This window comes from Branchiostoma floridae, chromosome 7 (genome assembly GCF_000003815.2).
Source record: "Branchiostoma floridae strain S238N-H82 chromosome 7, Bfl_VNyyK, whole genome shotgun sequence".
Taxonomy (NCBI): Eukaryota; Metazoa; Chordata; class Leptocardii; order Amphioxiformes; family Branchiostomatidae; genus Branchiostoma; species Branchiostoma floridae.
In genome coordinates this window covers 15,328,297-15,341,211 of record NC_049985.1, presented here as the reverse complement: position 1 = coordinate 15,341,211, position 12,915 = coordinate 15,328,297, and the positions used below count along the sequence as shown (strand labels likewise).

The following is a 12,915-nucleotide window of genomic DNA, read 5'->3' as shown; positions in this document are numbered from 1 at the left end:
CAGTAGTTCTGACATGTTCTTTGGCTTCAAATGTTGACCGATAAGTCATAAAATCTCAGGGAAATGGAGCACAGCATGTATGTTATTTGGCATACATTGTACTTGTTACATTGTCAATCATTTTGCAGTAAACTTGACTTTACCTTACCTGACCTGTATGCAAATCACAAAATAACCGTGGCATCACATTTTGCAGGGTTGGACAAGTTTTCTAAAACTGACCTATCAGGCAAGCACATAAAGAAATTTTCAATTGCAATGGCACTTTGATATGCATTTTCACTTTCAGCAATATAATTCTTAATATTGTCTCTATTTTCCTATGTTGACCATTGCTTGATGTCATGACTGTAAGTATATCAAAATCTCAGTCAATGGAAAAATCTTACTTGCCAGATGGGGTAATTAAGGGTAGGTCATGCACTTGCCTGATCAGCACTTTCACTTGCCCCAGACAATAGGGCTCCTGGACTTGTCCAACCCTGATTTCGGCAAACAAACAAACTTTGTTTAGGGGCTGGGCATGGCAGCTATGTCCAGTAATAAGGCCGAGGTCGTCCACAGGTGACACCACTGGTAGGACAGCGGGTAAACAACTGTCAAAGTTAATTTTGAAAGGATTCGCTTGACACATACTGTGTGCCTAGGAACTGGTACTTAAAAATGATATGAACAAGGAAAGGAGGACGTTTTAGTTTAATAGTTTATTAAAGGTGTTTTAGTTTGCTTACTTTTCAGATGTTGCATGACAACACCATTGACCTCATCTGTAATGATTTACAATAGAATTACTAGTAATACTATGATAAACGGTAACATTTGGCACAATTTGGTTAGTTTGTTGGGACTGGTTACTATCAACATATCATGCATATGATTGTGTAGAGTTTTCTAATTTAGAAACAAGGAAAAGAGGACGTTTTAGATATTTAGAAGGCTTGTTTCATTTTTTTTCCGATGTCATATGACGACACCTTTATTTCATCTGTAAAAGGATTCAGAATTACATAGTCAAGAAATTGTTTATGTAATGTTTTACATATTTGGGTCAGTTTGTGAAATTTCTTCATTCATATAAGGAGTGCCTTTTTAAAAACTTTCACATTTTTGTTAATGAGCATAATTTTCTAGTATACCTCAACATAGATGCATCACTTGTCTGCTTTTTTGACGTAAATCGGCACTGACAGTGTCCAGTTTATTTACTCTATCTTTGCACGCTATGCGGGACCCATGCTGGGATAACTAGTCTACTGTACTACCCATAGGTCACAGGAAACAGGATAACATGTAACCTTGTCCTTGGGCAGTCAATCTCAGCTCACATCTCTGAACAAGTCTGGAGCAAAGATAAGGGATCCGGAACTTTTCCTGTACACTGGATGCCAAGTTCCCATCATATTGTACATACCGGTCCTGGTTAGGTAGTCTCAAGCAGGTAACAGGAGGAAATATGTTGACGTTTTAAGGCATTGTAAGAAGATTATTGTCTATAATCTGTCTCCCTTGCAAACGTTATGATATGCTTGGAATGCAGTACCCGGCTCGTGCCAAGTCACTTTCCATGCCAAGTGGACATACTAGAGGAAAGATAGACAATACTGTATACAAGTGAGGGATAAAATTCAAATTCTGAAGTTTACTTGTCAAAATTAAACATTGAGTCTCTGACTCGTCTCTTTGGATTTACAGCACCTATCATTTCACTCTGGATATTGCGGTCTTGTTGTCCTTTACCAACTCAGTCCAACACCTTAATCACCTTAATTGGTCATTTGGGCCCAACACCCTGGTCATTTGGGCCCAACACCCTGGCCATTTCGGCCTAACACCCTGGTCATTTCGGCCAAATACCCTGGTCAAGTCGATAATTGGGCAAGGAAGCTTGATAAAGCCTCCTTGGTTTGGGTTAGAGTGCTGGGCAGAGTTGTCGTCGGGCAGAGTTGATCTCATTAGCCGAGTTGGTATAGGGACGAACCGTCCGACAATCATATATGATAACATTTGACATGTAATAATTATAATTGAGTTAGTGGAAAATTACATAAGACTCGGTTAATCTACGTACTTTCATCAACCAACCTCCTTCCTCTCTTGTCACCTCCACACACAGTAACAGCTGGGCGGTTTCACATGTCCGGGAAGTGGATAACGTCCGCAGGCGATTTTGAGATCAAAATGTACCTCACCATACCATTGTCGCCTTCGATTATGGAGAGTCGGGGTGTCACCATCTCTCCTTTTAAGGCTAACGTCACAGTTCTACAAAGGGGCCCGGCCGGGCAGTTTTTGGGAACGAAAAGTATGGTATAAAATACACCAAATTACACAAGACGTAGGTAGAAGAGTCGTGGGCATTATTTGTGTATATTTTCTCGGATACATTTCTATTTTCGTTTCCACAAACAGTCCGGCTCCGTTTTAGTGACATAGGCCTCAGGCTAACGTCACATTTCTACAAAGGGGCCCGGCCGGGCAGTTTGGGGGAACGAAAAAATACGATATAAAGACAACAAACCACAAAATAGACCAAAAATAATTCAACAGCATACATTGTATATATTTACTGGCATAAACTTTAATTAAATAACCATGCCTAAAGACGTGGTATAGGTCAATGGGTATCAAGATAAAATTCCCAGGTATTCGGCCCAGGAAAGACATGTAGCCCCCGATAGACTTCTACGAGGGAATTCGGCAGAAATTGGCTAGGAGAGTCAGTCCGCAGGTCAAGCCCTGTGGTGGCCAAACTCCCCTGGCAAATTATTCTCTATCCCACAATAATAGTGAAACTATACATGTAACATAGTACATGAATGGCCTATTTTATCAAGTGGCGGTACTGTTGAGGTACGTTAGTTTGTTCACTGTACATTGTTCACCAATGCGAAAATAAAAGAATCTTTTGATACTTGGTATGGTGCAATATAGGTAACATATCATAAAACATAGTATTTACGTATAACATTTGTTACCGGCATGGTGATGGCATGTTGGAGGCATTTTATCACTTTTGTTTGCTTCTTAATTTCAAAACCACAGCGCATTTCTTTGTGGTACGTTGGAGGCACGTTGGTGTTCGTTGAAGGCACGGTGAATGTACGTTTGCGTTGTCGAAATCAACAGTACCTGAAGAGAACCTCCGCTCAGAGAAATACTAGTATGTACTTATGAAAGTCCAACGTTATCAAAGAATAACACAAACAACTGTACCATGGACAGGGGCTACAAGGTGTACATGTCAGATTTATATGAGGACAAACATGTAGCTGATAATATACTTTCATCAGAGAAGTCGAGAGGTTGTTCTAACGTCAGAAGAAAATTCGCAGACTCAGTTATCTACAGCGGAACTGTTGATGCAGCCAAAGAGAACATACAGCTGTGCGATGACCTGTGATAACCCTGACGGTGTGGGGAGAGAGTGGATACGGAAGGATAACCGCTATCATGACGGGTTGAGCACAGAACGTGTCAGTTCAGGTCCGGACGCATGAGAGAGGAAACAGCTAGTCTAGTTGCGCTCCTAGTTAGGCCTACGTCACATTCCAAACCGGGGCCCGACCGGGCAGCTTTCAGGAACGATAAGTATGATATAAAAGGGATCAAAACATGCAGAATACAAAAGAATTAGCCATGGGTATAGTTTGTGTATTTTCCTTGAGACGCACTTTTATTCTACCCCTGAGCAGACTGCACCTGCGGTATACCTGGCCAGGAGTATACAATGTACTGCTACACCGGAATGGCCTGACCCATCCTGGTCTATGCTTGTTGTTTCCCAGCCATTGCCCGTGCCTGATCGCTTGTCCAGTGCCCTTGGACAGCCGGCTACCATGACACTAAGCCGACGTCTTGGCTCGTTTCTAAGACACTCAGACGTCAGGAAGGCGTCTTCAAGGACTGGCCACGCAACACATAAGTTTCACTGTAGCCACAACTTCGGACAAATTAGTGGCAAGAGGGCGAGGGTCAATGTCATAGCGGAGTAGCTATCAGCAGGGTCGCTGGATAGTCGTAAATCTTCGGCGTTTATACGACATGCGTCTCCTTCGAGAAAACATCGTCTAAGGCGGACCACCTGGGGTTCTTCCTCAAGATGTCGTGCCCTGTGTGACCTTGAGGTTTAGAAGGTCGTTTTTGTGTACTACATCACGTATTACCACGTCTGATGTGTGGGTGAGAGGTCATTAAGTGAAGACACGAAATGTAAGACGTACCGAAGAAACTTCATTACGGAGGAGTTTTTGGTCATTTCTGCCGCTGCGTACCATTCCTAATTGTGCTTGTAAATTTGGAACGCTCGTGTCAAAAACAACCAGACTTTTAATTGGACAACTTGAGTAGCAGTAAGTTTGTTTTTGAGGTTTTCGTTAATTGATGTTTATTTGAAAAACCATGCCTAATTGCACGTACAGTCTCAAAGTAATCTAAGTCATACTGTATATAACACTACTTTCCAACCAACTATAAGGTACTAATACTAAGTTTATTATTGTGGGATTTGACTTCTTCTTTGAAGGCATTGGTTAATGAACTGTCCCACGTTGAAAGTTTCGTCTTCACTGTTCTTTGTCTAACCACCATCATATATTATCAGTGATTCATGGTATTGTGAGGGATATTGACACGAAATGTCCATGTAAAAATATACGCCAAGAATGTTGTCTACAAATTCTTATTGGTTTATCACAAAACCGATTTTGCCTGTACCTGCTATTGGACCTTCAGAACCATCCCTTATTGTCTTCCGACCCGTCCCACGTGTGTCTCCGACCTTGAGGTGAGGTAAGAGTTGAGTTAATTTTGTTCTGCCTGTGAGCAGATCTAGTTCTGTTTTAAATCACAGAGGACAGGATCAAGGCCTAGGCCGAAAGGGATACCGCATTTTGAATCGGTTTGTACGGGTTAACGGCACTAATCTAATTCTTATTGTATATCTGTCGCCTCTGGGAACACAGAAACAGACTCAGAATCACTCCCTCTGTCTACTTTATACACAGGGCATCGGAGGCAAGTGACAGCAATTCTATTCTCATTAGAACTGTCGCTTTGGGTGCGGAAGAACTACCTGTAACATTACACGTGCAATCCGGCTTTTGGACAGGCATTTGTTACAACTCTTAACCTCCTTGAAATCATGGAGGTTATGTTTTCACTAGTGTCTGTGTGTGTGTGTGAGAGAGTGAGTGAGTGTGTGAGTGTGTGTGTGTGTGTGTGTGTGTGTGTGTGTGTGTGTGTGTGTGTGTGTGTGTGTGTGTGTCAACAAGATAACTCAAGAACGGCTGGGTGGATTGGTTTCATACTTGGTGTGTTGGTAGGGTATGATGAAAGCTGAAAATGATTAGATTTTGGGCCCCCTAGCGGCTTCCGTTGGTACTGCAGAGCGTAAATTATGGTTGTGCTATCTCGTGTTCTGAACAAGCTGTGGTCACGATTTTGGGTTGTTAGGTAGCTCTTGTGCTCGGGGAGAAGTGACTTAAGTTTGGGCCCCCTAGCGGCTAGTTTTGGGATAGCAGGGTCATTTTTGTCATTTTTTTTGGTTTTGGACAGACGGGGGCAATGTGGCACTGCACTCAAGTTAGTAGCTTATTTTGCCAGTGCCATATACATAGTATAGGCAGAAGCGAAGGAAAAGGTAGTATTTTACCTCCCCGACCAAAGTCAGGTATATATACCCATTTCTACACCTGGGTGAAGTGAGGAAGGTCGTGTAAAGTGTCTTTCCCAAGGGCACAACGTCGGGGGCAACTCGGGACCTCTCTTTGACATTAATGCTACGTTAGTTTATGTTTCTCACACTAACGTTGACTTGTGACTTGGCCTCTGGCCTGTGCTAAAAACACACGCATTTGTGGTAATGAGTTGTGCCCACTCAGTACTCAAACGCGAGATAAAACCACACGGTTGACTTATGAATCCCTTAATATCACATCTTTAAAATCAACATTAACATTCTAATTAGTCTTCGGATTGACGCTCGAATGTTACATAACGAAGTTGCGTCCAACTATGATTATGTAAAGTGAATGCTGCATATTCTCGACGGGAAAAGCCCGCGAAGTAATTTACAAATAGACCATGCGTCTACACATTTGTATAAACAGTCTCATCATATTCAGGCGTTCACGTCGCGAGCTTAGTGAGTTGTGTATGAAAGTCTCATTACCGCATCTTGCCTATATAAACATGTTTAGGTATGGGTCTAACAGATAGCAGATTTCATGTGTCTTAAAGCAAGACCTACCAGCGGAGGGGGCATATTTTGTTCCCTATGTCATCCACTAATGAATCTGTTTGTCACCACATGTGTGCACAATTTACCTATAGTCGGTCTGTCAAACGCACGATATGTAACGGTCAATGATCGTCCTAACGACAGTAACTGAGTAAGGCCATGTTGATTTAACTTTATGGATGACATCCACAAACTTTTTTTTATGACAATCCAAAAACTGATGCGAGCGTGCGAAAAAAAATTTGACAAAAAAAGTTTGACTAAAACCTTCAGTACGAAATCTAAGTGGCTAAGAAGGTTGAACAAATGACTGAACTCACAGAATATAGTATTCTTCATTTTTGTTCTTTGACCTTGTAATGTTCTATGAAATTAGTATACGTTTTCGGATATTCATTTTTGCAATCTTTGGCATGTATTTGCTTATTTTGAAGCTGTACGATTTAGAGTATGGTTGAAAACGTTTTATTTTATTTTTGGAAACGGCCAAAATTTGATGCGCAGTCGGATGTCATCCATATATAAAGAATGAATGAATTTTATGAATGAATTTTATTGCTCAACAATCGCACAGGGTACAATGTATGGCAACCAATAACAACTAATAGCTATACAGACAATAGTACTAAGAGGCTACATACAAAACAACAACAAAACATTATTGATAACAGCACAGTTATGGATGATTAATCTGGTCTCGCATTTGGAATACATTATGAAGAAACTGGCCTACGTAGACGGATATATGAGTTGAACATGAGAGCAATACATGGAAAATATCGCTTTCTGTACCATTGAGAGAGATGTGTGTTTTGGTTCTAATATTCTTAAACAATGTTTCTCTCTCTTTACTGTAGGTGGGACATTTCATAACAAAGTGGAATTCATCTTCTATATTTTCATGACATGTAGGACACAGTCTCTGAGTGGCTGGTGTGTTACGGTGACGACCTTTTTCGATTTCTAAACAATGTGCACTTATTCTCAGTTTTGTAATGCTGTATCTAAATGGTCTATTATGAATTGATTTGAGATATTCTTCCATACCAAAGTGTTTTTTGATTTTCGAATATGTTTTTAGTTTGTTGGTGCTTTTGAGCTGTTCCCTCCAGCCAGAAAGAAACGTGTCTTTTAGACGCTCCTTGAATATGTTCCCAAAATGTTTGGCATTAACAGCGGGGTTAAGCCAAACATTTTGGAACCCATGTCGGCATAAAATGTCCTGAACGTGAGTAGCCCAGTCATGTTCTTCTTCGACTGAAGTGTCGTAAGCCTTTTTAACAATCCTATCATTTGGTAGAGTTTGCAATCTTAGCCAATATTTAATCAGATGTGTTTGACTGTCAACGAATAGAGGAAATATTCCTAATTCACCTCTTACGGCGGCATTGACAGAGCTTTTCGGTACATGAAGTAAAATTTTGCAGAAATTTAAGAGAACGTATTCTAAGTCAGGTATTTCATATGAGATTTTTGGTTGTTCTATTGTTATATTCTGGTTCCTAAACAAAGTGTCTGACTGGTATATCACGTTCAGTTTGTCACTGTATTTCTTGAATCGAACAAGAATGGGACGAGTATAAATAGGCGAGGCTTCTGATATATTTCCCAGACGAGAGACTCTAAGTATGTCAACTTCTGATCCCAATATCGGGCTGAGGACTGTGGTTATAGATGTTCTTGTCGTTTCATTTTGACGTTCTGGAATCCCTTTGAATATTAAATCTCTGCATTGTGCATTTATTCCAGTGAGCTCACTACAATAAAGTAGAATAGGTTTAACCAGGCTGTTAAACAGATCAATAGCTAGGGAAATCGAGGGGTTGGAATTAGATGATAAGAATGATTTCAATTTGAACGAGGCCCGTAGTGCTTTCAATCTTAACTGTTTTATGGCTCGACTAAAAGACCCTGAAGGTGTTATGTCCACTCCTAAGTAGGTGTAAAAGTTGGTTATCTCTATAGTTTGACCCTGAGATGTGAAAGGTGAATGTTTCTTATTGACTGTCCGCCCATTTTTGGAAAAGATCATTACTTTTGTTTTGTTCTTATTGATGGATAATTTCCACAGAGAGCAAAATTGGTCCAGTGCACTCAAGCATTCTTTTAGGCCTGATTCTGATTTCGATACAAGTACAAGATCATCAGCCCAAAATATGCTGTTTACAGGAGTATCTTTTAAGAATAAGGAGTCACAAGATAATGGATTTAATAGGGACGGGAAATCGTTAATATAAAGGTTAAAAAGGAGGGGACTTATGTTACAACCTTGTCTCACCCCGCAGAACGATTGGAAATATTGTGACATGCCGTGTGGGGTTTTAACGCAATATTCTATGTTGTGATACATTGATTTTATTAGTCTAAAGAAGTTACCTCCTATCCCTAACGATAAAAGTTTATAGAATAATCCGTTTCGCCATACCGAATCAAAAGCTTTTCGGAAATCCACGAAACATGCATATAGCTTACCCCCGGGTTTGGAAGTCTGTTGGTCGATTAACGTTTTGAGGACAAAGACGTTATCGCTTGTTCTAAAATCTTTTCTAAAACCGGATTGAAAAGGTGATAGTAGATTTGAGCTTTCAAGGAAATGTTGTAAACGTTTGTTCAAGATAAAAGTAAATAATTTGCCGACACAGCTAGAAATAGCTATTCCTCTGTAGTTGCTAGGATTTGATGGTTCGCCACTTTTGTAGATTGGAACTAGAGTGCTCTGGCTCCACTGGTGGGGAAAATGTCCGGACTGTAAGAATATGTTGAACATTTTTTTGAATGGTTGTATCAGTTGAGGTGCGCCATATTTCAGCATTTCGTTAATTATTGAGTCTGTTCCGCTAGACTTGTTGCTTTTTAAACTAGATAGAGCGTTTTGGATTTCTTCTTCAGTAATCTCGAAGTCTAGCGGATTATCCGTTTCATGTTCAAGGGAGTTGATTATTTTATCGGTGTGTTCTTTTTCTTTTGTATCTACTGTGGTGTTTGCATTAATTGATTTAAAATGATTAAGCCATTCGCTAGTTGAAATTTGGTCCCCTGTCTCAACCTTGGTTCCATTTTCTAAGTTTCGTAGATTATTGATTTCTTTCCAGAATGATTTAGGTTCTTTCTTAGCTAATTTGGATAAGAACGTCATTTTCCCTTCATTATGTTGTTTTTTTCTCTTTTTTATCAGTTTCTTATATTCCTTGACCTTGTATACATAATTTTGCCTTTTGTCTTGTCGCCATGGAAATTTTCTAATTTCCGCGGCAAGAACTCGCATTCTTGACTTTAAATCCCGACACTGTTGGTCGTACCACGGTTTATTTGAAGGTTTCTTTTTTCGCTTCAAAACTCGAATAGATTTTAGTGACAAGTCAGCTGTTATTTTGATGATGTTATTAAAGTCTTCAACAACATGTTTTGTTTGGCTGGCAGTGTAAGGTTTTGATATAAACTGTTGTATGGCATTTTTTGCTTGTAAGGAACGAAGGGCCTCCTGGAATTTTTCACAGGATGTTTCTTCCCAGATATATCTTTTAGGGAAAGAATTATTTTTTTCATCTGTTTCGTGTCTAAAATTTGAATGATTCGTTTTAAGGGAGACTGAAATTTGACAATGATCGGACATCCAGGTTGGGTCGTGAACTTTGAAATACTGTACAGATGTGAAGAAATGTAGACTAGTAATACAGTAGTCTACCGTACTTGTGCCATTATATTTTATACATGTGTTTTTTCCTGGAAGGTCCCCAATAGTTCTTCCATTCACTATGATCATATTAGCAGCAGAGCATAAGTCAATTAGCTCCCTGCCATATCTGTTATTTACATTGTCGGTATTAAATCTGGGTTTTAGTTGAATTTCACAGGCATTTTCATCAAGGCCATCAAAGAGTTTTTCTTGTACGTTAGATGTTCTAGAATTTAAATCACCCAGAAGTAGGATATGCCCCCCGCTGTTGAATTTGGCTATGTCAGCAGTTAAGTCTTCAAACAGTGTATTCTTTTTAGTAGCAAATATTGGAGAATTTTCAGGAGGTAGATAAAGGCAACCTAAGATTACATCCCTGTCAAAGCCAAAGAAATTCTTATCTAATTTGCACCAAATAATGTCGGAGTTGTTACTATGTAATTTCGAGATTCCTTTCGCCAGATTTCGTTTAAAGAGAATAGCTACCCCGCCTGAATTTCTACGAGATTGTTTTCTAAGCTTTCTGTCGCTTCGGAAATAGTGGTAACCGTCTATATGAAAGTTGTCTTCAGGTTTCAGCCACGTTTCTTGGATACAGACTACATCATATTTACAAATACTATCTAAAAAATCTACTTCTACACACTTTTTACTAAGACTACCTTGAATGTTCCAGCTAGTTAGGCGTAAGGCCACATCATGTGCCATAAGAAATGATAGAAAGTCAGAAAGTAGAAAAATGTTAAGAGCAATAATTACGTATGTTGTTCATCATATGTTTTAAGGTTTACGTATGAATGAGTACCATTTAGGTCTATATTTGGTGGTTATATGAAATAATCAAAAGTTCTATGTTAAGTAGAGTAATAGAAGGGTTCACTTTCCTTTTGGTCAGCGCTGGTACACTGAATATCTAAAAGTTGTTGAGCAGTTCTTTCAACTTGTAGGCCAGGTTTATAATGTCCTCGTGTGGTGTGTTGACCTGGGACCGGTACCAGTTGGGACGGCTCCGCTCTCCAGGTGTATCGGCACGCCAGGATCCGTCTCGGCTGCGGTTCTGCTGTGCTCTGTCCTGTCCGCGGTTCTGTTGAGGTCTATCCTGTCCGCGGTTTTGCTGTGATCTGTCCTGTCCGCGGTTCTCTTGTGCTCTGTCCTGTCCGCGGTTCCGATGTGTTCTGTCCTGGCCGCGGTTCTGCTGTGGTCTGTCCTGCCCTGAATGTGGGGGTTGTCTCCAGTTTTCTCTACTGTAACCGGGATTGTATTCGTTCTCCACAGAGCGGATGGTCCTCTTTACATCCGCCACCAGGAGACTCGTCCCTGTGACTTCATCCAAGTGGATACCATCGCGCCTGTAGAGATGTCTAGATGTTGACAGTTTCTTGTGACGTACGTACAACAGCTTCTCTTCATCCTTGTATCTTTGTAGTACAGATTGGTTATAGTCCTTGATGTTCTTGTTCAGGTCAGATTGCAGGTCATTGCCTCTTGGGAGAACCTGAGACAAGACAATGGTGGCGTTTGGAAATGATGCTTTGGCAATACTGATGAGTTCTTCTGTTTTCTGCAGACAGCCTTGTACAGAAGAGTCGTCATGTTTAGAGTTGTCTAAGTCGTTAGATCCTATGTGAAGAATCGCATAGGATGTTCCTGGGTCGTGGATGGTTTCTAGCTTCTTTGTGGCATCGGATATTGTAGATGTCTTGTCTTTGTGTGTCGAAAGGTTGGGAAACATTCTGGAGACATTGACGGCTTTCCATATGGAGTCCGTGTACACCCTGACTTGTTTCGACTCCTCTGTCGGGACTTGTGTTCCTTCCTGTGACGAAACCTGTTGGGTCAGTTCAACGTCTGAGTCGGCTTCTTCAGTACTTGGCTGTGTTGTTGTATGATTTGCATGAGCTGTATCCGGATCCATTGTTTTGTCATCAGTGGCGTTATTAGTGCCATTGTCCTTGGAGATACAGTTTTTAGCACTAACCTGATGGGCACCTGGGTTCAAAGCCACAGTCTGTGCATACGTTCTCATCTTTGAAATGGATTGGGAAAGTTGAATGGAATCCGTCACCTCCTGCAGTTTAGCAATCTGTTGTTGCTGTTTTTCAACAAGGGACTGGAGAGATTCACACTTCGCCGTGAGGGTGGCCATTTCTTCATTGTGGCGGCTGTTCACACTCTTCCTTTCATTTGCATGCCTTTTCTGTTCATAAATGCAAATGCTCTGGAACAAAAAGACGCCATGGCGCCAGGGTTATGATATTATATTGCATTGTCTTTGGATTGAATCCTGTGATTTTATGAATGAATTAAAGGGGAATATTCGTGGTACTCGCTGTCACAACTTTGCTGCGAAGTAAAAAAAATACCGCGAAAAATGAATTTTCCTTTCTCCCACGAAATTAAATGCCCGTGAACATTTTCTCTTTTACAGTACTTGTGAAAATTTCTGTGTGTTTTCTCTCTTTAATTTGTAAGAAGACCCATAGACCGTTATATTGTGTTCTGGGGAATCGCTTACCGACTAGGCGCAATATATCAGTAATCAGGTCACAAAATGTTAACAAGCTCCAGTCTCAGTCTGTAGGCTAGTGTAGTCGTTTTACATGCTGGTTAACCTACACTATGTTGTATGGCAAATTTACAGTGTAACATTCAATATAATTGGGCTATTGATAACACTTGAAAGCTGAAATACGGTAATTGAAAAACGTAATTGGATTTTTAAAGGACGTCTCACACAAAGAAGTGTGTGCAGTTTCGGACTAGTCTGTTATACCGCTCGATGGCATATTGTGACAATGTTGCTGAACGCACGTGACCCGTAACAAGGGGTGGCCAGGTTTTAATAACGGGGGTCTTAGGACGCGGTCAAGGTGGAACAGGGGCATTCTTAAGACGTTCTGAGAGTGAAAGTAAGATCTCATCCCACGGGACAGCCTGGGGGGAGATCCGTTTGATAGGAAAGTGGGAGGAAATGACAGAGTGAAGGGACAGGTGGTTTCTC

The 12,915-nt window shown here is 40.6% G+C and overlaps 1 protein-coding gene across 1 annotated transcript; it reads right to left on the bottom strand.

Moving 5' to 3' along the window:
- Positions 1-10,686: 10,686 nt before the first annotated feature.
- Positions 10,687-12,106, bottom strand: LOC118418798. Its single transcript, XM_035824840.1, has one exon. The coding sequence runs from the start codon at positions 12,058-12,060 to the stop codon at positions 10,828-10,830; it is 1,233 nt and encodes a 410-aa protein (XP_035680733.1). The 5' UTR covers positions 12,061-12,106; the 3' UTR covers positions 10,687-10,827.
- Between the last annotated feature and the right edge of the window lie 809 nt (positions 12,107-12,915).

Bases quoted from the DNA above. Each gene is read 5' to 3' on its own strand.
- LOC118418798 (XM_035824840.1), bottom strand. From the start codon at position 12,060: ATGGCCACCCTCACGGCGAAGTGTGAATCTCTCCAGTCCCTTGTTGAA.